Here is a 27690-nt window from a genome sequence, read left to right as displayed (position 1 = left end):
TAGATGGCTCCTTTGTTGCTTCTTCCTTCTTCTGGGAAATGAAATTATCAGTGAGGCAAGGGAGGAATTTGTTGGATCTTACATTCTTGGCAGAGCTTGAGTTCCAAAACATGGGGCAGTTGAAGTCTCCCATGACTCCAATATCTCTCCTTTTAAAGTGTTTGGTAATATGTTGTTTGGTATGTTGAATATTTGGTAATTTGTCTGGATCTGCTCCACAGTTCCTACTGGGAAAGTGATGGGAAGAATGCAAGGTTGTTACCAAAGCCTTCTTACCCAGTAGAAGTGCTTCTTGCCCAGTAACAGCCCTTGTGCTGCCTGATGAAATTTCAGAAGTTCATCTACATTTTCAATCTTAAATTATCTTCGGTTGTAAGGGTGGGAGATGAGTTTCATTTTAAAAGAAATGTTACAGAAGAAAGTAATGGAGATATTTACTGTAGTGGTTAAAAATGGAAGCTCTGAATTAGAAGATAACATTGGTCTGTTTCAGAGAGAGAGGCTCTTTCAGTAGCATTGAGACTAAGTAGTACAGTATATGTTTACTTGGAGAGTATATCCCTTATTGGGTTTTGGTAGGGGATTAGTGTAATTGAACTGTTCTCTTCTGAACTATAACATTTCCCCACTTCAGCCTTTCAGATACAAATGGATTTGAACTATAGATACTAATGTTGTGTTGCTTGTTGTGGTGCTAGGTACTGATACACCACATCTGGGGAGAGTTGTAACATTCAAGTGAAATAATTAGTCTTTCTGTCATGTGTCGCTGAAAAGTGTATTTATGAAGATGATTTGGCTACTTTATTTTTCTCCAACAGAGCACAACTATTTACTTCAGCAGTTGTTTACTTTTATTCTTGTTCTAGTCTATCTCTCTCCCTCTAAATAAAATAAACCTGTACTAACTACCAAGAGGAATATTAAGCTCTCCTTTTCCCCCTCTTACTCCAGGTCCAGCAAGACTATGAATCTCTGTTCCAAATGCTTTGCTGGTAAGTGCAATGTAAAGGTTTGGTTTTGAGATCTCTCTCTCTCTCTCTCTCTCTCTCTCCTTTTTAAAATAGGCAATCTAAAGCACATAGTTGGCATCCCCCTTGGAGTTTATGTGTGGGTGTCTGTTTCTTAGTGTGTGTGCATGAAATCAGATTCTCCTCACTCCGGTGCTTCATTTATTTGCTCAAGTTTGTTGAAACAATCTCCAGTGTGTATAAAAGCAAGAGCCTCTTGCGTACAGGCACCAATCAAGCCTTCACTCAGCAAAGTTTACAGAACTCTGGAATGCCCTTGAACTAGACAACTCCTGTCAAAGCTACACGCATTAAGAGTTCAGATTGCAGTTTTAGAATTTCTAGTTCAATAGAGCAGGCTTTAATTATGTTAATTGGAACTGAGAATTGTGTTTGTAGCTCCAGTACTGGATGGGAAAATATTTCTCTTCCACCTGTAAGTCTCTAGCAATAGAAATATATTTAACTATATTGTCTAATGATGGAAAATAACTCAATTTCCAACCTACAGCCTTGTTGCCTATTATCTCTTGTCACTATATAAAGTGCTTTTTACCGTGTTTCATTTTGTCCTCTCATAACAGTAGTCACTATTATCCACATTTTACAAATGGAGGGCAAAGGCAAAGAGACAGACAGATATTTGCTCAGACGTGTGCAATACTGCAGTTGAGCAAGATTGTGAATTCTGTTCTTGTTGGTCTCATCCAGCGCTCTGACTTCTTTAAGACTGACCTCTAATTTGGAGCAGAGATTCTTAGTTCCCATGTTCTGCAGCCCTGTAACATTATAATCATATGACCAATGGAAATAAACCATTATAGAATTCTGTGGATTGACATACATAATGTAATATATTTACAAGCTAAGTCACTCTTGGCAAGTCCCATTATGTAAAGTGGGAAAAAGAGTGGTGTAATTTAAAGAGCGGTTGTGAGGATAAATGAATGAGATGAGTACTGTAAAACCTTTGAGTACACAAAATGCAGTCTGCAGTAGAAGAAAGTAGTAATGGTAGTACCACCAATTGAATGAACAAAGCCCTTTGTTGTGCCTTTGCTGCTTTTAAGTTACTAGGCTGTTGTAACAAAGTGCTCTTGAGATATTTAGCTTTTGCTGCTCTTGTTACAGTATCAGAATTACAAGGTAGCACTATATTAGCAGGAACACTTTTGTAGATAAGTCTGTAGTTGAATTTGGTTGTGTAATTTGGAGTGTTGATTTTTAGAATGTTGAAGTATTTCAGAGGCGTGCACAAGATATCAGCTATTTCTCAAAGAAAGAAAATATGTCAAAGAACCATGACAGATTAAATATTATGGTCATTGTTTTGTTTAAGATAGGAAGGAGCAGCAGAGACCATAGATTTCCATGAAATCTAACCACACTTTTTATCTCTGCAGGAGATAGGCAACTTGGAGTATGCAAAGAGTAACATCCTATAAAACCCCATCACCCAATATTGAATAAGGCCATAAGCCTTAACAATTTCGCCTTGGAACTAAAGCAAATTTTATGAAATGCACTTAATATTTATTACTATTTATGAAAATACCTCAACTGGTAGAGCATGAGACTCTTATGTCTCATGGTCATAGATTCAAGCCCCATGTTGGGCAAAAAGATTCCTTTATTGCCGGGGTTGGACTAGATGACCCTTGAGGTCCCTTCCAGCTGTGATTCTGTGAAATATATATCCCACCCTTCTTCCCAAAGAAGTCCAGGGTGGGTGTAGCCCACAGATGCTTATGCTACAATAAATTTGCCTACCTTTTAAAGCCCTAAGGTATTCCTTTTTTGGCAAAACCAGATTCAGACAGACACCATTTTACATGTTGTCCATGCTTACATGTACCAATGTTATGAACCTTTACTTAATAAACTCTGCTAGTGTAGACAGCTGGATCACTTCCTATTTGCTCCTCCTTTCAGGCTAGTCAATAAACAAGCCACAAAAGGGTCAGCTTAGTGCTGTGTCCAAACCCAGGATTGTGGTCTTTTTTTTACACTTATCAGAGAGTTAAGCGTAAACGTTTAGTGCAAATTAATGTGGCTGCCTAAATGCCAATTGTGTTCCATCATCATATTGTGTAAGAAGTCCTCTGATAGTATTATGACTGGCATTTTGTCTCTGAGACTTGAAAACAAGTTAACGTAGCACCCTGGGATTTTAGCCAGGCCACTTAAATAAGAAAAATGTTCAACTTTAATACAGTGTAGAAGGTTAAAGGAATGATGGGCTTTACTTCTCATATACTGAAACGCTCTAAAGTGGGTATCTTTGTAGTGCATTTTTTTCATGTTTACATTTAATTAGAATATTGCAAACTGAATGTATAAAGGAAAACCTGAGAGTTCTTGATTTTCACTTCATTTTCTTTCTCTCTTTTTTTTTAGAAAAAAGAAATCCACACAATGAAACAGGTTAGTAAACCAACAAAATTAACTGAACTCCTGTAAAACAATTGTGCTATCCATGTCCATTGCACAGCCCAACACCCTTTGCTCCAGATCATAGAAATAAGAATGGAAATATGTAAATGATTAGGTCAAATGAGTTACACAAAAAGTGGTTGTTTTAATCCTTCATACTAATTTTTCCATATTTCACATTTATTGTGATCTCATACATCCAATGGGGCTAGGGAATATGCCTAGCTGTCCTGATGGTTTGCTGTACAGCACTCACGGGACAATCTCTTAAGACTGGAGTAGGTAGGAAAAAGGAGAACTCAGGAAACTGGTTTCAGATTTTTGAAATAGCAAGTAATAAGCGACAAGATCAAATGCTGCTTGGCAACCCCATTTCACTTGCTGTAAACAGTAGGGGCTCAGCATCCAAATAAAGGAAATAATGTAAAGTTTCACGTAGATTTGTATTAGAGTATTGGTGGCACAGGTGGTAAGGTTTTGTCTGGCTGCTGGAAGCCCCTGTTTGAGACCCTTCTCAACACCTACTAAATTGCTTAGTTGTGTCACTTTAATAAGGTGCAGCTGGAGTTGCAGATCCTCTCACCATAAACTGCTCACCTAAGAGGTTTACATTTTTTGTGTTAAATTTTCATTCTGCCCTTCAGCCATGGATGGTTCAGAACATGAAAATACAAGATAAGAAACACAAAATATATAATAAAAGCAGGAAGAAAAACCAACCAACCCCCACACTCCCCATTATTCTAATTTATTATGCTCACACAATTATAAAAATAAATCAGAGAATTGCAGTTGATACAGTTTCAGATTAGTGAATTGAACCTAAATCTTTGCCGTTACTCTTTTTACTTTATTGCCTTTTCCTTGTATTCATTGGGCACTATCTGTTTTACAGAACATGTATTTGTGCTTGTGTAATGGAACTTTCTCCAGTCTTTTCTGAGGTTCCCACAACCCTCCAGAACAGATTTGGGAAGGGCATGGGGTGTGGTGGGGAGATAGGAGTTCTGTTGTTCGAGTGTAGATCTTTATACTGACAGAAGTTACTTGGATACTGCCCACTGCAGCCTTCAGGTAAATATTTAGTCTTGTTTTGCATTAACTGAAGTACTGAACCTGATAGAGCAATTTGGTTACTACAACAGACACCCTACATAATAGTATGTAGAGACAGGGTGTGTGGAGTGATGGGAAAGCTTTAAACGTGCTGCCTGAGTTACCAAGCAATTGCCCCATACAGGCTCCCTGCATCTTCTGGGTTATCATAAAGGGGAAACAGATAAGAGTGCCATAATCTCCCCACCCCACCCCCAATTCTCCAAATCTGGACTCTTTAGCCCAGCTACTTATGATATGATGAACAACAATAAGGCTGAGAGAAATGTTTCTTTATTCTCCTTTACTCTGAAGGAATGGGAAGTGGAGGGGGACAAGTGGAGATGGCAAAAGACTAAAAAGGAACAGACCTACTGTCTTTCCAAACTATTTCTGAGTCACAGCAGTAGATTCTGAAAAATATGCTAATGTGTTCATTGAAAATATTTTATAAATGTGATGGTTAATTAAGCAGCTTAAAGCTACTGCATCTCCAGCAGATCTTTTCTTTGTCAGTTGTTAATAGATTACACACACACACACACACACACACACACACACTTTAATGTTTAATTGTTTTTTTAAAGCTTTTTTTTTTTGCTGCAATCCACCTTAGGTCCCTGTCAGGAAGAAAGGCAGAATATAAAGTGTTGTTGTTGTTACTACACCACTACCAACAACAACAACACAGTTTTTTGACCACAAACTGAGTAAGGAGAGGCATTTAAAGTAGAAACTGAGGGCATTCTCAGTTTAAAAAGTGACACATTATAAGCACTGGAGAAGGGGGAAAGTAGTTTTGTAAGATGATTAAAGGGAGAACAATTCATTTATTGTGCCGTGAACCTTCATAGGCAAGTCTTTCAATTTGTACGAAGCTTCAGTAATTTTTAATGTTTCAGTTTGTGCCTTCTGAGGTACAAAATGCTTTGAGATCATTGTTCCTTTCAGTTGCCTTATGAAGTAGATCACTATTGTTGTTACTCTAAAACATTGGTTTCTGAGGCTTGAGGGATTGTAAGGCATTTTTCCAGAGAGTCTATAGTGTGCAGAGATAAAAGCCCCCATACCTGATCCACTGGTTGATACTTGATAGCAAGACTTTTTTATCCATACTGCTACATAATAGGAGTATGCATTGCAGCTGCACAGCATGCCCTAAAATAGTAAGCCTGAATAATGTGATTGATTTGCTTTGAGCTACATCATGAAATCTTCCCTTTCGGCCAGCTGTTCTGGCAAGTTAAAATAATATCAAATATAAACAAATTCTACAAGATAGAAGAAAACATTATTGTTGACAGTGGAGCAAGTTTAAATGCTTTATTCCAGAATAGATTTTTATTTCAGCACCTTGACTTTTTTTTATATTAGTTTATGTATGTCTGCGACAAGAAAATAGAATATAACTGTGCGCTAAATGGAATCTCTCCTGTAAAGTGGGTTTACTTAAATCAAAATTGTCTTGGTTTTATCTTCACTATAGGTTTAGAAAACTATAAAAGCTGCTTTAGTGCCCAATCATTATGCTTCAGATTAGTGCTTCACCTCTCTTTGTGGCAGGTTGAAGGACTCAACGTGTCATTTTATGGGCTTATCAAATTGGCTCATTAAGTGACTAAAGGCATCATTCTCTTCTTTAATAGAACTTTGTGCTCTCTCTCATCTCTTCCACCTCACCCTGCCACCTGACTCCTGAATTGTTTTTAGATTCACAGTGCTCCCTGCTGCTGGTACAAGAATCTAGAACTATGTAGGACTTTATATTCATCTATCACTTTAACAGGCTCTATTCAAAAACCAAATGTGGGTGTGTTACGGAGAGAATGTGAAGCTATTGTTTAACCTACATACAAGCTTGACCCTCTTGGTCCTGGCACTAGAGTCTTAAGTTTCAACAATGCTATCCACCGCAATGCAAATATAGCACAATTTGCCCTGTTAATGTTTCCTTAAGAATTTCCAAATACTGGCAATTTGAATATTTCAGATCTCCCATTCTATATTGAAATTTAGTAGCTGGCTGTCAGTGGAAAGAAATTTCCAGATGCACAATAGCAGAGTAGGACGTGCTTGCATTCCATGAAAGGGGGAGTTGTGCTCTGAGCTGTCTGTTCAAGAACATCCTCTTGTGAATAGGAGGGCTGCAGTACAATTTCTCCTGCATTAAAGCCTGATAGAAGTTGGCACCTCAATTTGTGTTTCTCCATTAGGCCAGTGCTTTGTGGTGTATTTTAACAGCATTCAGGCTTGCCTTTATAGCCGTAGCCTGTTGAGTGTCTAGTGCAAGACTGTTGCTGAAGTCATTCTCCGACTAGCATTGTGAAGCTGGCAGTACTTTGTGTTCCTGTCTGTTTTATACGGAACTGATTTAGCATGCTTTTAAAAATGTTAGCAGCATAACTATTGCTTTAAATGGTAATAAATGTACCCCGTAGCTGTATATGTGTAGATAACAGATCCATCTTTCCACTGTTCTCAAAATGTATGTAGGTCTTTAAAATATCCAAAATGCTTACATTATATAGCTAACTTGTTGTGTTTTGCTCAAAAATTAACATTTTTAGATCGGGGGAAGGGAACAAGTGGACCTTCAGGTGTTGTTGGGCTCCCATTAGCCCCAGGCAGCTATGGCCAGGGATAATGAGAGTTATTGTCTGACAACATCTAGAGGGCGCCACATTACCCATCCCTGTTTTAGATTAACAATTGAGTTACAACAGTGCAGAATGAGAAGTTGAGAGGGGGTGAGTGTATTCTACATCTGATGGTAAAATCTATTCAAAGTAATACCTCTGGTCATCACATTAGGTTCCCGGATGGATTACAAAATGGAGATAATAAAGCCACACAATAAAAACAGCCAGCAGATAAAACCAGAGCAGTCAGCAAGAGTTTAAAATGCCGAAAAATACTTTAAAAGTCTGAGAGACTAAAAAGGGTTTTGCCAAGCACAAAAATGAAGAATTGTTGGTGCCAGGTAAATGTCCCTGGGGAGGGTGGTGCATTGATTGAGTGCCATAGCCAGAAGGGCTCTCTAGTTGGCGTATACGTCTGGTCTAATAAGGGAGAAGGAGATAGGGTGATATCTTAGGGTTACAGGATATAGGGTTGAAAGCATTCCTTCAACTACTTAGATTCCAACTATTAAAAAAGAGAGTTGGATCCAATTACCCATTCCATGGATGGGTCTCCCTTCATTAACTTCCTTGAGAACCTTTGATATGTTGTTGGAATATCATATCAATATGGCTTAATCCAGGACATTTTAATTCTGTAAAATGTTACATATTTACTGTTAAATGGTAACTGTTGGATGCTAGCCATCCTAAAAGTCTGAATCCTGCTTTAGCTTTTTGACACTTCCCCATTCTGGTCCTTTGAATGCCTGGCAGACTTCACAAACCATCACTGAAGTTTTGTGGTCAAAGACATATGGAAAGCCTTTCACAAATATATGTGTGTGTGATGCTGTGCATTTTCCTTTCTGATTAAGTGTGTCTGATTTGTGTTATGATTTCGTAATAGTCTCGCTTCATACTTCTTCTTAATATCGTGTTCTCAGTTCTTGACCATTAACCTTGCTCTGCCCAAGGCCTGCTGAAACATCATATCTAATTTAGTCCCCTGTGTGTGCATGTTATCAGATGACTTAGTTGTGAAGAGACTTTTCTATGTTGACAGTGTGAAGGAAGCTAAGGGCTGGTAAGTACAGTGGTGCCTCGCAAGACGAAAAGAATCCGTTCCAGGAGTCTTTTCGTCTTGCGGTTTTTTCGTCTTGCGAAGCAAGCCCATTGACGGAGTAGCGCTATTAGCGTTATTGACATTTCAAGGGCTAAAAACGGCTTTTTAAGGGGTGGGGGATTAGTGGTTTTGCTGCTAAAATGCTTTTAGCAGCTTAGCGATTCAGAATAAGGGTTTTTGGAGCAAAAAAAATAAATCACTTTTTTTCGTCATTTTTCGTCTTGCGAAGCAAGCCCATAGGGAAATTTGTCTTGCGAAGCGCCTCTGCAGACGGAAAACCCTTTCGTCTTGCGGGTTTTCCGTCTTGCGAGGCATTCGTCTTGCGGGGCACCACTGTATGATTTCTTTAGTTCATTATTATTATTATTTTGGTAGCACCTGTTCTCTTGTTGCATGTATGCTGACTGGAGTGGGAGAGAAGGAATCTTCTCTTCTGTCCATGTTTAGCAATTTAGTTGAATTATGGAAAAACTTGTCCTCTGTTTTCTGTATTTGCTCATTTGGAAACCTTGTATAGTTTATAAAGACACTAGTGATTTGTTCCCCAGCCTCCCTGTAGAGTTGGTTCCATATTACAATCTAATTCCACATCCGTGTCGTGCACTCCTGAGCCGTTAATTTGTACATTTCGATGCAGTTTGTTTCATCGTGTTTTTGTAATCCAAACTGAATGTAACGAGCTGTGTGCTTTTGGGACCTTGCCTTGCCTTGCCAATTAGAACAAGTGGTTACTGAGAGAGAGTATGTTTTAAATAAAACATGGCACCGCTGAGTGGGATTAAAATCCTTTGGGAGTAAAAGGAACTGTTTAACTCTTTCTCTTCAAAAAGGAGACCAACCTATGAGAGAGTGAATTTCAAAATGCCAATAATACATTCCTTTTTTGAAGGGTAGCCAAATTCATCCTTTCTTATTGTCATAATGTTTGTCATTAGAAACATGCATTATTCAGAGTTGTTTGTGGTTTATAGAAATACAGTACAATGCTCCATGTCTTCAAGGCTTCTGCTAATTGATAGCAAGCGGGGTGGGTTGGCGAAAGACAAGAATTAGCTCAACACCCTCTTTCTTTATTGCTCTCCCGACTTAGAATGACAAGCAATTAAAATACTAACCTTGATAGACCTAGAATCATTGTGGCCTCCAAGAATTATGGTGAGAAGATTAATTTAACTTGTTGCTGGCATTAATTGGCTTGTAATGAGCACTGGCCTCCTGTGAACACTTTCAAAATAAGAAGGTCATACTGAACTGCTAATAAACCCTGTTACAGGTGGGGCAGGAGGTGGCCCAAGGTGCCATCATTTCAATTCAGTAAGTATACCATTCCCAACAAATTTCTTGACTGTTACATAGTATTGTTTGTCAAGACAGATATATATATATCTATACAGGACTTTAGGGGGTGTATCTTCAGTGCTGACTTCTTGCAGCATTGCCAGAAACTAGCCACTGGTGTCCTGTGTACATTATGATTCACCAAAAACAAACTTACCTCTTGAGAATGGTAGAAAGTGTCAAAGAATTACTCAAGGATACACAGAGTAAAATAGAAACCATTTATTTTCTTGTAAGCTCTGTTTACCTCAGGACAAAGTTGTTTCCAGTGAAACAATATGAACCATATTTCTTCTTTACTTTGATAATGGTTAGTAGGTCTTAGGCCTTGCCCTCTTCTCAGAGTTGTTTATCTTCTTCTAAAAGGAAGACACAGGCAGTGTACTTGGAGGCAATGCCTTTTGTGGGTTACCTTTAAAGTGAAAAATTAAGTTCGTTTCTGTATAGCCCATCTCCCATTGTATTCCTGACATGATTGTGACTGCATCTTAGTTCTTATTTGTTAAACTGTAATGGACACTCCTGGCTTTATGTTTAATGTAAAATGATGACCCCAAATGTCATTTACCCACTTCGTTTTAGGGGCCCTATAACACACTATGCAGGGGCAAAGCCTGGTTTGTTAGAGTAATGCACACAGGCAAGGACAAATTAAGTCATATTAATTTAAAAACCTGCTTTCTCATCACTCAAACATTTTTTCTCCATGTGTGGAAGGTGTATAACTGGAATTCACAAGTTTGAGTTCAGATACTGGAATATAAGAAGTACAGTGGTACCTCGGGTTACATACGCTTCAGGTTACATACGCTTCAGGTTACATATGCTTCAGGTTACAGACTCCGCTAACCCAGAAATAATGCTTCAGGTTAAGAACTTTGCTTCAGGATGAGAACAGAAATTGTGCTCCGGCGGCATGGCAGCAGCAGGAGGCCCCATTAGCTAAAGTGGTGCTTCAGGTTAAGAACAGTTTCAGGTTAAGTATGGACCTCTGGAACGAATTAAGTACTTAACCCGAGGTACCACTGTAGTGCCTTTGACTGCAATTGGTGTTCATAAGTGATGTACAAAAGACACATTGAGGCCTTTCCTCCAACTGACCATAGGCATTATTAAGGAATGTAAGTGAGATGTTGTTTCTTTCTGAGTATGTTTGTGTGTGAGAGAGAGATGGGGGGGGGTAGTTTGCAACTTCAGAACAAACATCTAAAATTGTGCTAAAAAGCAGTTACGTAGGAAGGAAACCAGGACATAGGCTTGAGCATTGGCTAATGGATCTCGGCAGCCTACTGCTTTAGGAGATGAGTGCCGGATGCACCAATAGTTCACTACACAGTGCATTACACTCTTCAAGTCATGTGCTTGCAAAAGCATGAAAAACTGTTGCCAGGTCAGGGCAGTATCATAGCAGAGCATTTGTCACTTCAGGAATAAAATTTGAATTCCCTGCTTCTGTTTCCCTCTTGTGGTGCTTCTTACAAGAGCAGCAAAACACCTATCTGATAACCTATATGCATTTCCGCTCCCCCCAAAGTGACTGGCTGAGAAATTATCTTGAAGATAATAACCAGGCAGTGGTGCTTTCTGAAGTATATGTTTATAAATCTCCCAATAGTGTGGGCTTAGTTAACAATTTTAATGCAGCTTTTCTGAGCATGTTTGCTATTCATTGTCTTAACTACAAACCGCATTGATGTATTGTATAGTTTGATCCATAAAGAGAATTTCAGGATCTTTTTAAGAAGATGATTTTATGCAGCTAGCATCTTAAATTGACTAATTCCCTTAAAAAGAAATATGCAATACTTCACATTCACTAATCTATGCTCGGAAGCAAAATCCTTCTGAATTTTGTCTTTATTATGCCAATTCTAAAGTTTAGTTACATCAGTTATGAAATGATATTATTTAGCCCCATTCCTTTGAATGCAAGTACTCTAATATTGCAAGATATCATATATCAAGTATATAGTTAATACTGCCTCTACCTTCTTTCATGTTCATATCTGGCAAATGTGAGATGTCCAGAATTATACTGACCAATATTAGTTTTTATTACAGTTATGTAACTCCCTTAGCTTCAATATTGTAGCACACAAGCAGAGACCACCACTCATGTCTCAGGGAACTCAATTGATCTGTTTATTGTTTGGTTAATAACACTGTCATTTTCTTGGATACCACAGAGTTAGGCACTTACTAAAAAGAGATCAATTGCCAAAATAAGGAGCAATGCTCTGTACATGGGTTCCTTTTTAAAAGAGCACTATGAAGGTGGCAGTGCTGTGTCCTCTCTTTAAGAGGGCATACTTGGACCCAGGAGTATTTAACAACTATTGCCCCTGTCGTGGAATTTGAATCAAGTAGTATTCATCCTAGCTTATGCCACTTTACCAATAATAAAGATTCTGGAATTGGCCGTTCATGACAATTGATGCAGAATTGTTCTTTGATACACAACTAGATTGTGTTGTCTCAGCAATAGTGACTACATGATAGTTTCATAATGTGTGTGTGTGTGTGTGTGTGTGTGTGGTTAACAACACTATTTCTTTTCAAATAATGTTGGAAATGCAAGTTTTAACTTTACTTGGTTTTGCTGTTTCATCTTATTGCAGCCTGTTTTGATGTCATTAGACTCAATGGAGGACGGTGAAAAAGCTGTGCTTGAATAACCTGATTACCTTATTCGTTACACAGATGAATTACTAACTGTTGATTCATTTGCCATTTGTGATCCATGGTGAAGGATAGCATTGCATATTCTGGCAGCATTATGCAGGGTAAAATGATGTAGCGATATTAAGGCAAGCCGTAGAATGTTTATATACATACCAGAAGAAACTATATTTGGTATTAAACTGAGAAGTGGCTAAACTTTACTTTGCCATGTGTTAGCAACCTGATGCGCTGTTGTTGCTGTTTTAATTAAACCTACAGTCTTAACAGATTTCTGGCTGAAATTTTCCAGAAGTAGTTTAATTCAGCGCCCTTCCCTTCAACCATGACTCTGCATTTTTGGGTGCATAAGACACTTTAGAGATTATGACCTTAAAAAACCGCCAAAAAGCTCAGAAGCAACATGGGCTGGAAGCTTAGAATGGAAATAGTTCTAATTAAAGAGCAACATATGGCCTTATTCAAGAGTAAAAAGCTTTTGATAATGGTTCTGAGGGTTTAAAAGTCAAATTAAATATGCATAGTTGATCAGGTTTTGTTGATTTGCATAATGCATAGCAAGGACTGCTTCACTGTATACATTAGGACTTTCTGTCTAAACACAAAATGCTACAAAATTACTGGCCTTGCTTCAAATACTGAAGACAATTGTATTTTAATGCTTACATTTTTACTTTCTATATTTAGCATGTTTAATTTTAATAATGCCTATAGCCATTGTGTTGGCTCCCATGGATGAAACTTTTATATGCTGACCCTAAAGGCAAGCATGCTTAGGAAGTAATATTGCAGTTTAACTCATATTTAGCGCTACCAGTGGCTTCACAACTACACACATATAAAAGTGATGCATTTCCTACCCAGCATTCTTACGAGTGTATCTGTTGGTCCTGTCACCCACAGCTGTGTGAATCAGCCCTTTAGCTTTCTGTAGCTTATTATATCTAACTAGTAGTTTTATGCAGCACAAGAGACTCTTCTCAAACATAAATATACCATTATGAAAATAGGCTTGAGGGCCTTCAGATACTGTTTGACAATTAGATGTTAAGACCCCTATAGTATTTATTTTTAAATGATCCCTTGTTTTTTTCCAGAAATGCTGCTTCCAGATGTGTGTGTATAATCAATAACCCTCTTTTTATACCATCAGTGGTTGAAGGCTACTGCTGTTGTCTGATAAAAGCACCTCTCTGTAACATAACTATAAGCAGTAGACTTTGCTAAGAAGTCATAGTCTATACAGTCGTACCTTGGAAGTCGAACGGAATCTGTTCTGGAAGTCCGTTCAATTTCCAAACGTTCGGAAACCAAAGCGTGGCTTCTGATTCCTGCAGCCAATCGGAAGCCGCGCCGGATGTTCAGCTTCTGAAAATCATTCGAAAACCGTAACACTCACTTCTGGGTTCCGATCGTTCAGGAGCCAATTTGTTCGGGAGCCAAGACATTTGAGATCCAAGGTACGGCTGTAGCTGACATTTACTTGATTTTATGATGTTCTTGTCCAGTATGTAAATATTAAATATGTACGTACCACACTGAGTTGCTTTCTGAGAGTGGTGTGGCGAAAGCAACCTCTCAATTCAAGGCAGGCTCTCCAAAAGCATTCATCACCTCTCTTAAAATCTGGCTTCCTCATCACTTATTTATGTATTTCTTTATTTGCTACATTTGCATCTTACCTTTCCTGCAAGATATTCAAGTGTCATCCATACTCTCCTGCCCTTCATTTTATCCTCTCAGCAACCATGTGAGGGAGGTCAGGCTAGAAGTGTGTGACTGGCCCAAAGCCACCATGTGAGAGTTTCATGGCTGAGGAGGATTTTGAATCCCTGGCGCAACTTACTCAAAAGCTCCTTAAATCACAGTAATGGGCATGGCACAGGGCAGGGAGGGGCAGCTGCCCCGATCAATAAAACCAATAAAAATACATAGCACTGAGGTTCTGCCACCACAACAAATTGCTCCCCCCCCCATTAAAAGGCCTGCCCCCTAACAAAAATCCTGGTCAGTGTAACGATTTTAATCTGATCACCTTTCCCCCCTCTGTGTTTACATTTGAATAAAAAGTAAATAACACAGTAGTAGTAGGCAGCTTTTCATTCTGGGCATCAAAGAGCCCATCAATCCATCTCACAAAAGGTGTGCCACCTAGTTATTGCTGTTCTTTCCATTAATGCATAAGGCAAATCTCCTTTCCATCTGGGTTCTTAGAGCAGCCTGATACCCCTTTTCTTGTGACCTCACCATGCAATTGATTTGACACCGTCTGATCTGCTAGTGTGAGGCAGGTATGAGATTTTCAAGGGAATTGGGCAAGACTTGGCTCAGAAGGCTTATGGCAGGGAGTGAAAGCAACTGGGGCATCTGGTAGGACTGCTTATTCCTTTCCCTTCTGAGTTGCAGATGTCTTTTGAACCTGTTTGGAACAGTTCACAGCCAATGAAGACACTGTCCTTTTGCCAGCTGAGGCAAGGTTTATGTTGCCTTAGAGAAGGCTGCTTCTGGCACATACTGTTCTAGTATCTGTTGACAATTAGACGCTAAAACCTCTGTAGTTGCACTCCAATGGCTTTCTTGGCACTTAGACTAATATTTTTCCTTGATAAAAATGAATTTGTCTTCTGAATTGTACCTGTTGATCTGAAGCAAATGGAAAATGTTCTGCATGAAGTCTCAACCTTTTACCTTTCTGATTTTTCCTGCTGACTGTAAACTGAAATTATTGTTGTTAAAAGAAATTCTCTCCTGTGTAAGTTAATATTGGATTGTACAGAAAAGGTATTAACAGGCTCTCAGATGTGCCCTGCCCTATTAGCAAGAATATACAGTGATACAAAAATGAATTTGTCAAGAGTTTTATAGCTCTATGATCTATGGTACAATATTAATCCTGCTGCAGTGTTATTAAGTCATTTTTCATCTCCCCTCAAATTAATGTTGACGTTCTATTACTGGAATTGTTCTTGTCCCCAGATTAAAACAAAAAAAGGAAAAAATCTTCCCTGCTAGAATATTAAAATTAATTGTAGTATAAGCAGGGCCTTGCTTGAAGTAGAATCCTCCTACAAAGATTATAGTGTGAATTTATTTCTGTACTTTGTGCTTGCTTTATTGCATGAAGAAATTGCTGTCTCACACCATCAAGGGCATGAGGCATGAGAGTGGTGGAGGACATATTACAAATGTTCAGGTTAAGAGATCTTTTATATTATTGTCCATGTCAGATCTAGGTAACCTAGCTGTTAATACTTTCATCTTTAAAGAACGTAGTGTAAGCAGAGTAACTTTGATTGTGTGTTCGCACGCCACAGTTTCCTTCTTTTTACCTTCAAGTTTTCTTAATGTAATGCATATGACAACACTCTTTGACAAGAAGAGGGGGGTTATTTTGGCTCTTTTGTTTATTTGCAACTTGATCAGCCTTGCTGTTCAAACATACATTGGCACTGCCATGAAAGCTTGGATTGCACCTTGTTCCAGTAGTGAGATGCATGCCAGTCGTCTGAAACTAGATCTATGGCTGGCATCCAAAGAATAACTTTAGGCATGCCTCATGTTTTATTTAAACAACAGGTCCTTATGCCATAAAACAAATTTTTGAAACTCTCCTCTGGTTCAAAGTGAGTGCTACATGGCATGAAAGCCAAAAGCCCTTTAGACACACACAACGAGTTGTGCATTACATTATGAGTTGTGCATTACATTTCTTTGGACCTTGGCCTGTGTGAGTATTGTATAGTTACCATCCTATGTTACGTGCCTGTCATGGACGAGAACATTCAGCCCATGGGTGCACATCTGGGTGGTCTGCACATGAAGTGAATAGAAAGTTAGAAGTGAAGGGAAACCCACCCCAACCTTTATAAGTTGAAGTGAATCTAAACTTGCTACTGTCAGCTACAAGCTGCAGCAAATAGGCTGATGGATGTTGACTCAGGTTAAGTGACTAGATAGCAAGCCACTTGATCTATTCTTTGCAGATTTTGGAATGTCTTTTTAAATGTGTCTGTCACCTGATTACATGACCTCTTAATGTATTAATTTTGAAAAAACACAATAGTTGGACAATGAGAAAAAATAAATATTTGTATTTAATTTGCCTTTATTTAGAATATTCATTTCCTGCTTTTCAACAAAATTCTTAGGGTAGCTAACACTCAAATATATGAATAAAATACAAAGAAGGCAAAATATCAAAAATACAGGATAAAAATGCAAATTCATAGAAATGGAAGTATCCTCAAATCCCATGACAAAGATAAACTTTAGGTGGATAATGTATTTTAGGCATGGGGGAATGAAAAGCTTTTCAGCTGAATCTAAAAAAATATTAAGGAAGATGCTAGGTGACCCTCCTTGGAGAGGGCATTCCAACCATTAAAAATGTTCTTCCCCAAAGCTCAAAGCCACCTGCATTTCACTTGGCAAGGGGGCACATAGAGAAGAGCTCTCAAATTCTAGAAAGATGCATGTGGAGACAGACAATCCTTTAAGGTGGGATGAGGAACATGTGTCACAACAGATATGGCTGCATTTTAGCTCCCATCAACTCCAGACAGCATTTCCCAATGATCAGGGGTGATAAGGCATCTGGAGGAACACAGGTTCCCCACTCCTGCTTTAAGGTGACCCGGTCCTAAACAAATAGGCTTCAAAAGTTAAAACCAGTACTTTGAATTTGCTTGGAAGCAGACTGGAGCCAGTGCAGTTGGCAAAGCACCCGCATGAGATGCTTCTACTGTTCAGTCCCAGTTAGGAAAGTTCTATATAGTCTGCCAGATTGATTGCTCATTGTGTCGTGCTGAAGTAGAAAATCTTTATAAAGTTGTGGGTTGGTTTTTTATTTTATTTTGATCTTACTGCCTTATCAACCGACACATATTTTACAAGACGAATCCCCTTGCAGTTCAGTTTGCTAAAGCAAAGCATGGTATCTGCACAAGGAGAGGTGTGTAGAATTGAGGATTAAATGTTTCATCTCTACATGGCTGTGGTTTATGCTGCCACCTATCTGGCTTATTGTTTCCTCCTGGATACATTATTTCCCCACTAAGCAGCTTTTCATATCCTTGCTTTTAGATCTTGCTTCCAGAAGTGAGTGATGTTTGCAGAGCTGTCTGTTTGCGGTACACTGCAGCATGCATTAAGCAGAAATCTCTGTTATTTGGAGTTGAAGTTTTCATCTTAAAGCCTTGATGGAGATCCCTGTCTCATGTTATCAGTGTTGAGAATTCTTCACAAATCTAAAGAATTCAGCAACCTTGTCTCTTTTAAATCTGCATGTCCCAGCCCTGTTGGGGTATTATAATGGCATATATGGGAACTGCCTGTTAAAACAGATTGATATAAATTTATTAAATAGCTTCCTTTTTGGTATTTACTCTTAAGAGGGAGGAAGTAAGCAACATTTTTATTCTTAAGTTTGTAAATATCCTGTAACCTCACCTCTCTTCTGCTGCCTTCCCATATTTATCTGTGGGAAATGTGATCTGCATTTTTAAAGTACCAGCCTGCTATTTATGCTGTCTGTTATTTAAATTGATTGGGTCTTTTCTTTTAACTCTTGTAATGGGGTTTCAGAACTGTTTTGTTTCCTGGTCTAAGCCTTTTAAATTTGTTCACCCTTGAAGAGCACTGAGCTATGTGCCGAATAAATAGTTTGTGTCTCTGCTTATTACCTTTTCTGAGAAAAGAAAACAAGTTTTAAAGCCGCAGCTGACAGTGCTGGTTGGATCTACATGATTTTTATTTTTTTTAATGATGGAGGGATGAAAAATGGAAATGGGAACTGAATTCAGTGAATAGTCAGAAGGTGACTAAAACACGATTTAAATTTTAGTGATGTTGCCAGGTTCTGTCACTCCACTTATTCTGCTCAGAAATATATTATCAGATCAGTGTTTGGAAGAGAACTCTCATCTAGTTTGGCTGTTTTTAATTAGGGTAAAGAAATTGAAGTGTAATGTGATATTGGGTTTCCTTCCTCCCTTTACCAATTATATCTGACCCAGGTTAGCCACACTAAATGCAGATATAATAGTGCTAAAAACCTAGCTGATTCCTAAAAGGAAGTGATAGAGTAGATGGATTGGGGTAGGGAGTTTTGAGGTATGTGTTCCTGAGATATCAGCCCTACTTAATAATGGCCATATAGTGTTGTGTCTGTAGTGGTCCTCCTAAAGCATATATTTACTTCCTTTCCATTTTATTGTGTAGTGGAAAAGATGGACCAAATGGAACCCCCCAGTATTTTGTACCCCCACTAATCCTGTCTGGATTTCACTGAAAACTCACTTAAAGTAACAAGCCAGGGCAGGCACACAACCCTGTAGCAGTAGTAATTTTCTAGGTAGGAGGAAATCGTATAAGCCGCTAGATGGCAGAATCAATGCTATACGAAAATCCAGCATTCACCGGGAAACAATTAAAAAGCAAATGGTTGGAGTGGCCTGGAAAATAGAAAATATAGATATATTTTTCTGAGGTGGGTGGATGTTCCCCAGATAAATATGCACTGTGTCTGATTGGAAGGGCTGGTAAGAAAGGATGTCTACTGCTATATATCCACTACTCTTGTCAGGGGAGCCAACTTGGGCCCCAGGTTATGGGTGCTCAGTGCATGTGACGTCATGACAAGACGGCGCACCCCCCCCCCCCAGCCTCAGAATATGACTTGTGGTGGCACCGGAAGTTGGGTTATGAGGTCTTGGAATGCCTCGGCCTCAGAGATGCTATCTGAGGCTTTGTGAGACCTCAGAAGTTGCATCTGGGGCCATGCGGTGTGGGTGCTGAGCACCCACAACAATTTTTTGTGGGTGGTTGGGCACTCAGAGCACCCTATAGTTGGCGCCCCGACTCCAGCAAAAATAGTGAGGCTTGCTTTCTGTATAGTGGATTGTACATGTATCCCTTCATTCTTCCCAATAGTGGGGAGGGGGGGTTGGGGCTGCAGGGCAGAGAGATTTAAAGTCAGTTAGTTGATCTAGGGCAGGCTTCCTCAACCTCAGCCCTCCAGATATTTTTAGACTACAACCCAGCATCCCGGACCACTGGTCCTCCTAGCTAGGGATCACGGGAGTTGTAGACCAAAAACATCTGGAGGGCCGAGGTTGAGGAAGCCTGATCTAGGGAAAATCTAGGGTTGGGTACCATACTGTCCTCAGATAATGTCTTCTTGGAGCCTGCTAAAGTTCCCTGTAACTTATAATTTTTACTTTTAGGAATGGGCCTTTTTTGGCATTTTTCTTTCGTTGGATGGGTTTGCCTGTTTGGAGGTAGAGTAGCTTTATTTTTCTTTTTGCCTATACTTTATTTGGTTTTGGGGAGTTGTAGTTGTTTTGCCTGTTAAAAGGGGGTTCTGAGCATGAGCAGTTCTTGTTTGTGAAATTCATATATTGCGGTGCCAAATGAGAGTTCCTTAGATTTCCAACTGTGATCCTGGGCCTTGAAATACTGTGTAAATAACTTGCTTTTCCTAAGAGTTAGAAGTAAAAAAAGGTCTCCTATTTCTAGCTCAGACTGGTTAACCTGAATAAAAGATCCATGCTGTTTAAATAAGCTCTTACGTTGATAGCTTCATAAATTATCACTTTGCTAAATAGAGATGTTAATATGTTCAAACAAGATGTTGTTCTTGAGGCAAAAGCAAACTGAAGTGGTCTTGGACTTAAAATACATTTTAAAGAAATGTTTATACTGTCACTTGTCAGTGGCAGATGCACAGTTTTCTTAAGCTTCCTTCTGTAACTAAGGCCACTTTACATAAACAATTGCCCCGTCGAGCTTCTTGAAAGGCCCAAAATAGCTATTGGACTGTCTATTGGTGGCTTGCAAGTGCTTTGTGCAGTTTTTATTTTGTTAGTCTGCTGATGGAAAGGCAGGCTGTTCAATAATATGTGGTGTGAGCTGTTGCACACAAATGGCTTGGCACATGGAATAGCTAGCACATGGAATAGCTGCTACATTGACACCTTGTCAAGTGGCTTCTGTGTGGCTGTCATCTTTAGCAAAGTAGGGGACACTGAAGGCCTGTGCAGAGAGCGGGAGTAGCTGGGTACACTTGCCTTGGGACTTGGAGGGCCAAGTTGGTCAGGGGCCCCAGCCAGGGTCCAGCTGCTTTTGGGTTTGAGTTTATATGTGGCAGCCATTTGTGTGGGGGTTCCGTTCCTGGCCCCTCACATTGATGGAGTGTGCATAAGTCTGTCCTGCCCCTGTTTCACCCCCTTTCTGCTCTTCTGGGTCCAGAAGGACCTTCGCATTGGCAATCACACATCAGTTGGATGGGCTTGAAATGGTCACCACCTGTATAATTTTATCCTAACAAGACTCTCACCCCCGGCCTCAGATAAGCTTTGCAGGGATCTGGGAACATGAGTTAGTTTCCCCCCCCTTTCTTGTTCTAGTTTCTGACTTGCTGGACTCTTTCCCCAGAACATTTAATTGGGGGGGGGAGTATTTTTTTTAGTAGTGGTAGGTATAGTCAAAGAAGTGATGTACCACCCATTAATTTTTCCCAACTGTGCAGATACTTTGAAAAGAAACTTGGATTAGGACAATAATTTTACCACTGTGTTGCATCCATTTTATATAGATCCTAGTCACAGAATATTGCAGCACCTCTTTTATAATTCACATGTGATTGTAAGCAATTCTACCTCTTTGTATCAATAACAAAAATCCTCTGAGCATGTGTTACCTTTCTGATCCATGCAGTAATGGATGGCTGTGAATGTTTTATCAGAATGCTCAATATGCCTTGGTGCATCCTCTTCCCCCCACGCCCACCCCATCTGTATGTTTCTCAAGCCATGTGTATTCTGTCATTTTAAGGAGGAGGGAAGAACTGTTTTCGACATGTACATCCCTTCCTGATTTGACAGCTCTAAGAGGAAAATCTCTCTCTACTGCAGCTAGTGGAGTAACAGTTGACCAGCTCCATTGAATGTGACAGTGAATGAATGGAAAGAGAAATGTGAGAGTAGAAAAAAGAAGGTGACAGCATCATAATGCAGGAGATACTTGTGAGAGAATATTAGGTCTATCAGTATATTGTGCGGTGTCAAGGGCACAGAAAAAGCTATTGACTCTTGTACAGATCCTGTTAACTAGCTCTTTTTGCTCATTTTTAGAACATCCTTGGTTGAAATTTAATTTGTGAGGTTCACATAAAAGCTTTCTCCCCTCCCCCCCCGCCATCCTTCCATACCATGTGAGTGTACGGAAATGTATTTCCGTTGTATAGTTTTCTCCATGGTTTGTAGAAGGCTTTTAAGAAACCTGTCCCATCTTCTCTATAGGAGATAACAGTAATTATTCCAGACCCACTTCGTAATTTTTCTATGCTGTAGCTGTAGACATAGTCGTAGGCTAACAATTACTTTGCCTTTAGAGCATGCTTCCAGGTTGCTTCTGACATTATGTGTATTTTTTTCTCATTAGAGCAGTAAATGTGACAGTTACTCATAGCACACAGTGGAGAAATCAAGAGGTTTGTCACAGATGAAATTTGGCAGCAGCATGCCGTTATCTATCCACTCCAAAAGTAGAAGCAAAGTTAGGCTCTATTGTATAAAATGATTTTTGTCCTTAAGTTGTTGTTTTTTTAAGTGGCCCTGCAGAAGGGGAGAAATAGGTTCCATCATGTTCAGGGGTAGGTGGATAGTTGAGTTTATTAACGTGTCATGTGTCCACTTCTGCTGGGACTTGGAAATGGAAGGAAGAAGCAGGTGAGGAGCCATAAGCCCTTCTGGCTGAGCTTTGAAAGATGTCATAGCAAAGAGCTGGGGCCACCTGAGGCCTTATGTGGTCTGCCAAGGCATACCTTGCCATTGGTTCCTCAGAAGGTAGCTTTGGTGCCTTGAAGTGCCCATATTTGCAGATGCTTCTGCGCATGCTGATTTCTGCACTGAAAGACATGGAGATGTTATTGGGTATGTTGTGCTCTGTCTGAGAAAGGCTGGAGACTGATGTGCTCAGACCAGGAGGGCCCAGGGTGGGGGAGAGTGCTGAGTACCCCCTGTAGAATGGAATAGCTTGTACCACACAAGCTCATAAAACTAGCAGTGAAACTATATTGTGTGTGTGTGTGTGGCTGAGAATTAGATTAGGCCAGAGAGTGAGATCCTTTTCATCTCTAGCCCCTGTGGGTCAGAATGATGCTGGGTACCCACTAACTGATTGGAGATGCAAAGCATTACACACAGTGGTATTCAAGCCTCAGCGATCAGCTGATAGTTTGCAAAGTTAAGTGCATGGGGCTTTTATAAGGCCCAATAATCAGCTGATGGTCAGCATTTGCAAAGTATTATGCTTAGAGCTTTGCAGGTGCTGCCAATCAGCTGGTTGATGGCACCCACAGACCTGTTTTGGCCCAGCTGTATCTTTACGTGCCCCACACCTGATGTCATGTATGGTGTTACATGTAGGGCACATGGGCATGGTTTGATCAAAATTGTCTTGCAAATCAAACGTGGCTGGCAAGCCTAATTAGGCCTGTGGGCATGGGGTTCCTCACTGCTGGTTTAATTCCTTCCACTGAGAGCCCTCTAATCAGAAGCCACCCTCCTGACATCAGAAGGACATCTTCAGAAGGTGTTAATCAGTGCACAGCTTATGTGAAGAATGCTGCCCTTTAGATACCTAGGCTGTTCAGGGATTTTTCTCTCAAACTCAGCACCCTGAATAAAGGTCAAAGACCATCTTTTGTACTGAGTAATAAGATCAGTTTCAATTAATAAACTGGCTTGCACATTCTTCACCAGTTGAAACTTCAATATGTACATTTCCCAAGGCAGCACTGCCTGGCATAATGCATATTGTAGTAATTAAGCTCAGATGTTAATAGCATGGATTACTAGAGCCACTTTATCTGCTTCCAATAAGGGATGTAGCTGGTGGATGAGATGCACTTGATGCCACCAGTGATTCTCTAGCAATGATGGATCTAGAAGTACCCTCAAGATACCTTGATCTAATTCTGATACAGTAAACAATTAGCCATGAAAACTTACCAAATTGTCTCTTTTGCAAAGCCAGTGTACCGTTGATTACTGGATGCTGTGGACAAACAGGGTTTCACTAGCATACCTCACTCAAAAGCTTCCCAGCGGCATCTGGCTGACTACTGTTAAAGGCAGAATGCTTAATGGTTGGTATCGCATGCCCATTGTTAAGTTAATGGAATATAAAATTTTAGACAACAAGCATCTTAATTGTCATATGATACATCTTAGGCCAAAACTTTATTTGATTTCCCAGAGTTTTACTGTAAGTGTTTGTCTCAGTGGAAGCACTGATAACGTTTTTTTAGCTCCTGATATTTCCCATTATCTCATTTTTTAAAAGTTTCAAATTGAGGTTATGATGCTGTCCCCCAAACTGAAGACTGCTGTCTAGAGAACTTCCAGTACATGTCCTGGAGCATCTAGCAATTTTCTTCTAACAATTCACCCCACAGCTCATTCAAAAACGTTTTTAATATTCCCCACCACCACCAATTTTTTTATTTTTAAAAGAACCTTGCTGTGCTCCACACTCGGCTCCAGAGACTCAGAAGCCCTGTGTGTTTCACTGTGCATGCATATGTGCATCCACCTGGTCAGCTTCCCTTCCCCAGGTTATATTTTGTCTTCCATGTGGGATGGACAATGGGCGGAGGAGAGGGAGGAGCCGTGTGCACCTCTTTTCAGCTTGCTCTTTAAAAGTCTTGCACTTCAGGTCAGTGTTCCCATTGTTGAACACTCACATGTCTGCATGGCTCTATGATAAAACTATTGTTGTCAGGATTGTCCTTGATATGCATTGCATATCAGAGCCAGTGTGGTGTAGTGGTTAAGAGTGGTAGACTCGTAATCTGGGGAACCGGGTTCGCTTCCCCGCTCCTCCACATGCAGCTGCTGGGTGACCTTGGGCCAGTCACACTTCTGTGAAGTCTCTCAGCCCCACTTCACCTCACAGAGTGTTTGTTGTGGGGGAGGAAGGGAAAGGAGAATGTTAGCCGCTTTGAGACTCCTTAAAGGGAGTGAAAGGCGGGATATCAAATCCAAACTCTTCTTCTTCTTCTTCTTCATACTTAGCATTCATTGAAGTACTGTGTTGATAAAGTAGGAAATCTCCCCCCCCCAAAAAAAAATATGGCCATCTAACATACAAGGATGACAGCACATGAAACCTGTAAGCTTGGATCTAATTGATTTTAAAGTCATTTGCTTATCTAGTTATACATAGTTTGCATAGTTAATAAGGTGCAGTTTTCTAAAAGGCAAGCACTTATAACTGTCAGAAATCTGTTGAAATTAGTTGGCAATGGAGAGTTAAATATAGGCTTGGTGAACTATGTTCTTGCATCCTTAATTGACCTGCATGATGTGTTTAATGAGCTGTATGTGAAAACACTTTTTTTTTGTAAAAAAAAAGAATGAAAAAAGAATAGGGCTACTAAAAAACAATGCCCTTGCACACTTTCCTCTCTCAGGATGTATACAGCTACTTTTTGAAAGTGATTCTGGATCCCTTGGTAATCCATTAGCCATTCAACTACTGTCCTCAGTGCTATGAAGCTCTGAAGTCTCTTGCGAATGTGGCATGTATGAGCTTCATATTTTATCAGCAGAAATTTGAAACATATCATACCCTAGAGAAAGGTCAACTTAATCCTTTTGTATTGTGAGTAGTAAGTAATTTATATTTTCTTCCACTAGAAAAGCAGTTTAATGGCCCTTTAGGTAATGTTTAATAACTGAGAATGCAAGTTAAATTGACCAGCTGCTACATCTCTGCCCTCTTTGTAATGACATGTGAGACTGTGAGAAATTTCACACTCATTTTGTTTGATTATTCTAATTGTTTCTTTTAAATGCAAAGCATGAAAGAGTTCCCACAACTGAGAATAACCTCTCTAAATCAAATGTAAATCCTATGGTGTATGGAAACTTGCTAATGTTCAGGTTGCTTAGACTGTATTTTAGTGGACCGGTTAAGGAGGGATGTATTCAGAATTCCCCTGTGCTTGGATGAAATCTGTGATACATAGCAGAGCACCTAGTGCTTCTCTGTATTCCAAAAGAAACTTACCCAGGTTGCTTGTTCCGTGAAGTGGCACAGCATATTTTGCTATGCTGAATTTTTTCTTCTTCTCCAGTGCATGTGTATATTGCTTAAGATGCTTGCAGGCAGCTGCATCACTAAGAAGTTGCCCATTCCAATCACTCTCTACAGACAGAATCAGGTTCAGACATGGGAACAGTTGGATTTTTGTGGGGGTTGAATGCTTGAAAGGCCGTGTTACAGTTCCACCAATAAAGAACAACTTTTATTTGTTAATTAGGGCGACAGAAAGGCAGCTATTGAGAGAATGGTTGCTTGCTTTTATCACAGATATTGGCGACTTGCTTACATTACTAACTTACTTACTAACTTACTTATTACCAGCCTCCCCCGCCCCTAATGACCTTCTACTAGGGAAAATATGTACAGTGGTACCTCAGGTTACATACGCTTCAGGTTACAGACTCTGCTAGCCCAGAAATAGTACCTCGGGTTAAGAACTTTGCTTCAGGATGAGAACAGAAATCGTGCTCTGGCGGCACGGTGGCAGCAGGAGGCCCCATTAGCTAAAGTGGTGCTTCAGGTTAAGAACAGTTTCAGGTTAAGAACAGACCTCTGGAAGAAATTAAGTTCTTAACCCGAGGTACCACTGTATATGTTTCATTTGTTGTCATGATTTAGCAGTGTCTTAAAATGGGGGGGGGGGGGTTGCTCCTTTGTTAGGAGGCTTCTAGTTGTCCTATATCTATTCAATGTTATTTATCATTGCTCAAAATATGAAGAAATCAAGATGTTCCTCTCAAACTGTGTGTCTTTCTAGTTCTGTACACACTGGATGTGTAATTCTCAGCTCCTGTTATTCCCAAACTGCTCACTGCATCTCCTCGTGAGGCAGTGCTCTGACTTTGCCTTCTTCTAATCCAGGATACATATACCCAGAGAAGAAACTCTCCCAGAAAATGTGGGGGAGCTTATGTGTAGTTAACTCTGCTGCATGCTAGTTTTAGTTTACATTCCATCTTGGCCAGATTCTTGTAGCTGGTGCTACAAGGACTGCTAGAGCTCTTCTGTCATGGTGTGTAGACTGAGGGAGGTCATATTGGGTAAATATCAAGGCAAATAGAGGAGAGAACACACTAGCATTGTTTCTGTCCAGTCCAGTCCACCACAATCTCATACCACTGCAGAGCCCTAGAATTCTGTTTACCAAGCAGTTTTCATCAGTATTTCATCCTTGCTTTTGACCCTTTGTACACACACAATCAAGTGCCTTCTTCAGAATGATCATATATGTAAAAGAAAACCTCTTAGAAGAAATTAGTACATTTCTCAATAGAGAACATTTTTATCATTATGTCTCAATTATGAAGGTTCCACAAAAGTTTCAGGTACCACCATTACTGCTCATTGGGGTCAGATTAAAAGTGTTCTGATTTCCTGGACATTTTATGATAAACTATATTAATCCACTGAATATCTCTGATATTTTATATGTTTAGATTTTTAGGGTATATATAGTTTTGACTGTTGTGTCATTCATACACACACACATATTCAGAGAGAGAGAGAGAGAGAGAGAGAGAGAGAGATTTCAATCATTAGCTCCATTAAATACTTATTTTGGTAGAAAGATAAGTTTTTGTAAAATGCACATTTTTAGTATGTGTAGGCATAAGGATATCAACAATTTTAAGTCATAAAATATCTGCTAGGTATTAAACCAGCCTTCCCCAGACGCTTCAGAAGGTTTGAGCTACAACTCTCATCAGCCCCAGCCAACATAGTTAGTGGTCAAGAGATGGCAGGAATTGTAATCCAAAACATTTGGATCAACATAGGCTGAAAGAGGCTTATTCTACCTTTAGGATGCACCATGCTATGAGTTTGCACAGCTGGTCCTTAATCTGATTATATTTATCTGAATTGACATTGATCAAATAACAGGAATAATATGCTGTGTGATTTTCATATTTTAATGCACCAATATCTGCTGTTTTATAGGTGTTCTTCTAATCTCTCTGAAGTAAAAATTACTCATTAACAGTTAATGTTAAAACATTTCCCCCCTTTTATCATAATACAGGTTTTTTTTACTGCTTACAAATGGTAAATTTGGTGCACTCCCGTCAAGTTGCAGTTTATATTGGGACTTTATCATCTTTCCACTGCAAGTCTTTTGTTTAGTGCCAGAACCCCAAACTATTATTTAGTAAACCTGCAAATAAAAATCTTAAATCTGTCACACATCTGTTGGTTCTGTAGCAGCAGCCTATGAAAACTTGCGTCTCTGCCTTTACAGGTCCCTGTCATACTCCACAATGCGTACTGACCTTTCAGATTTCAT

General features: G+C 39.6%; 1 protein-coding gene across 1 annotated transcript in view; it reads left to right on the top strand.

Moving 5' to 3' along the window:
- ZFAND3 (zinc finger AN1-type containing 3) overlaps positions 1-27690 on the top strand; it is a 132274-nt gene that overhangs the window by 40795 nt on the left and 63789 nt on the right. The window contains exons 2-3 of the mRNA XM_083434590.1: positions 955-995; positions 3408-3434. Coding sequence (XP_083290716.1) covers positions 955-995; positions 3408-3434 — 68 coding nt within the window. The remainder of the gene's footprint in view (positions 1-954; positions 996-3407; positions 3435-27690) is intronic.

Source organism: Podarcis tiliguerta, assembly GCF_965153285.1.
Source record: "Podarcis tiliguerta genome assembly, chromosome: 3".
NCBI lineage: Eukaryota > Metazoa > Chordata > Lepidosauria > Squamata > Lacertidae > Podarcis > Podarcis tiliguerta.
Note: the sequence above shows the minus strand (reverse complement) of the source record. Positions and strands in the feature narration are given on the sequence as shown.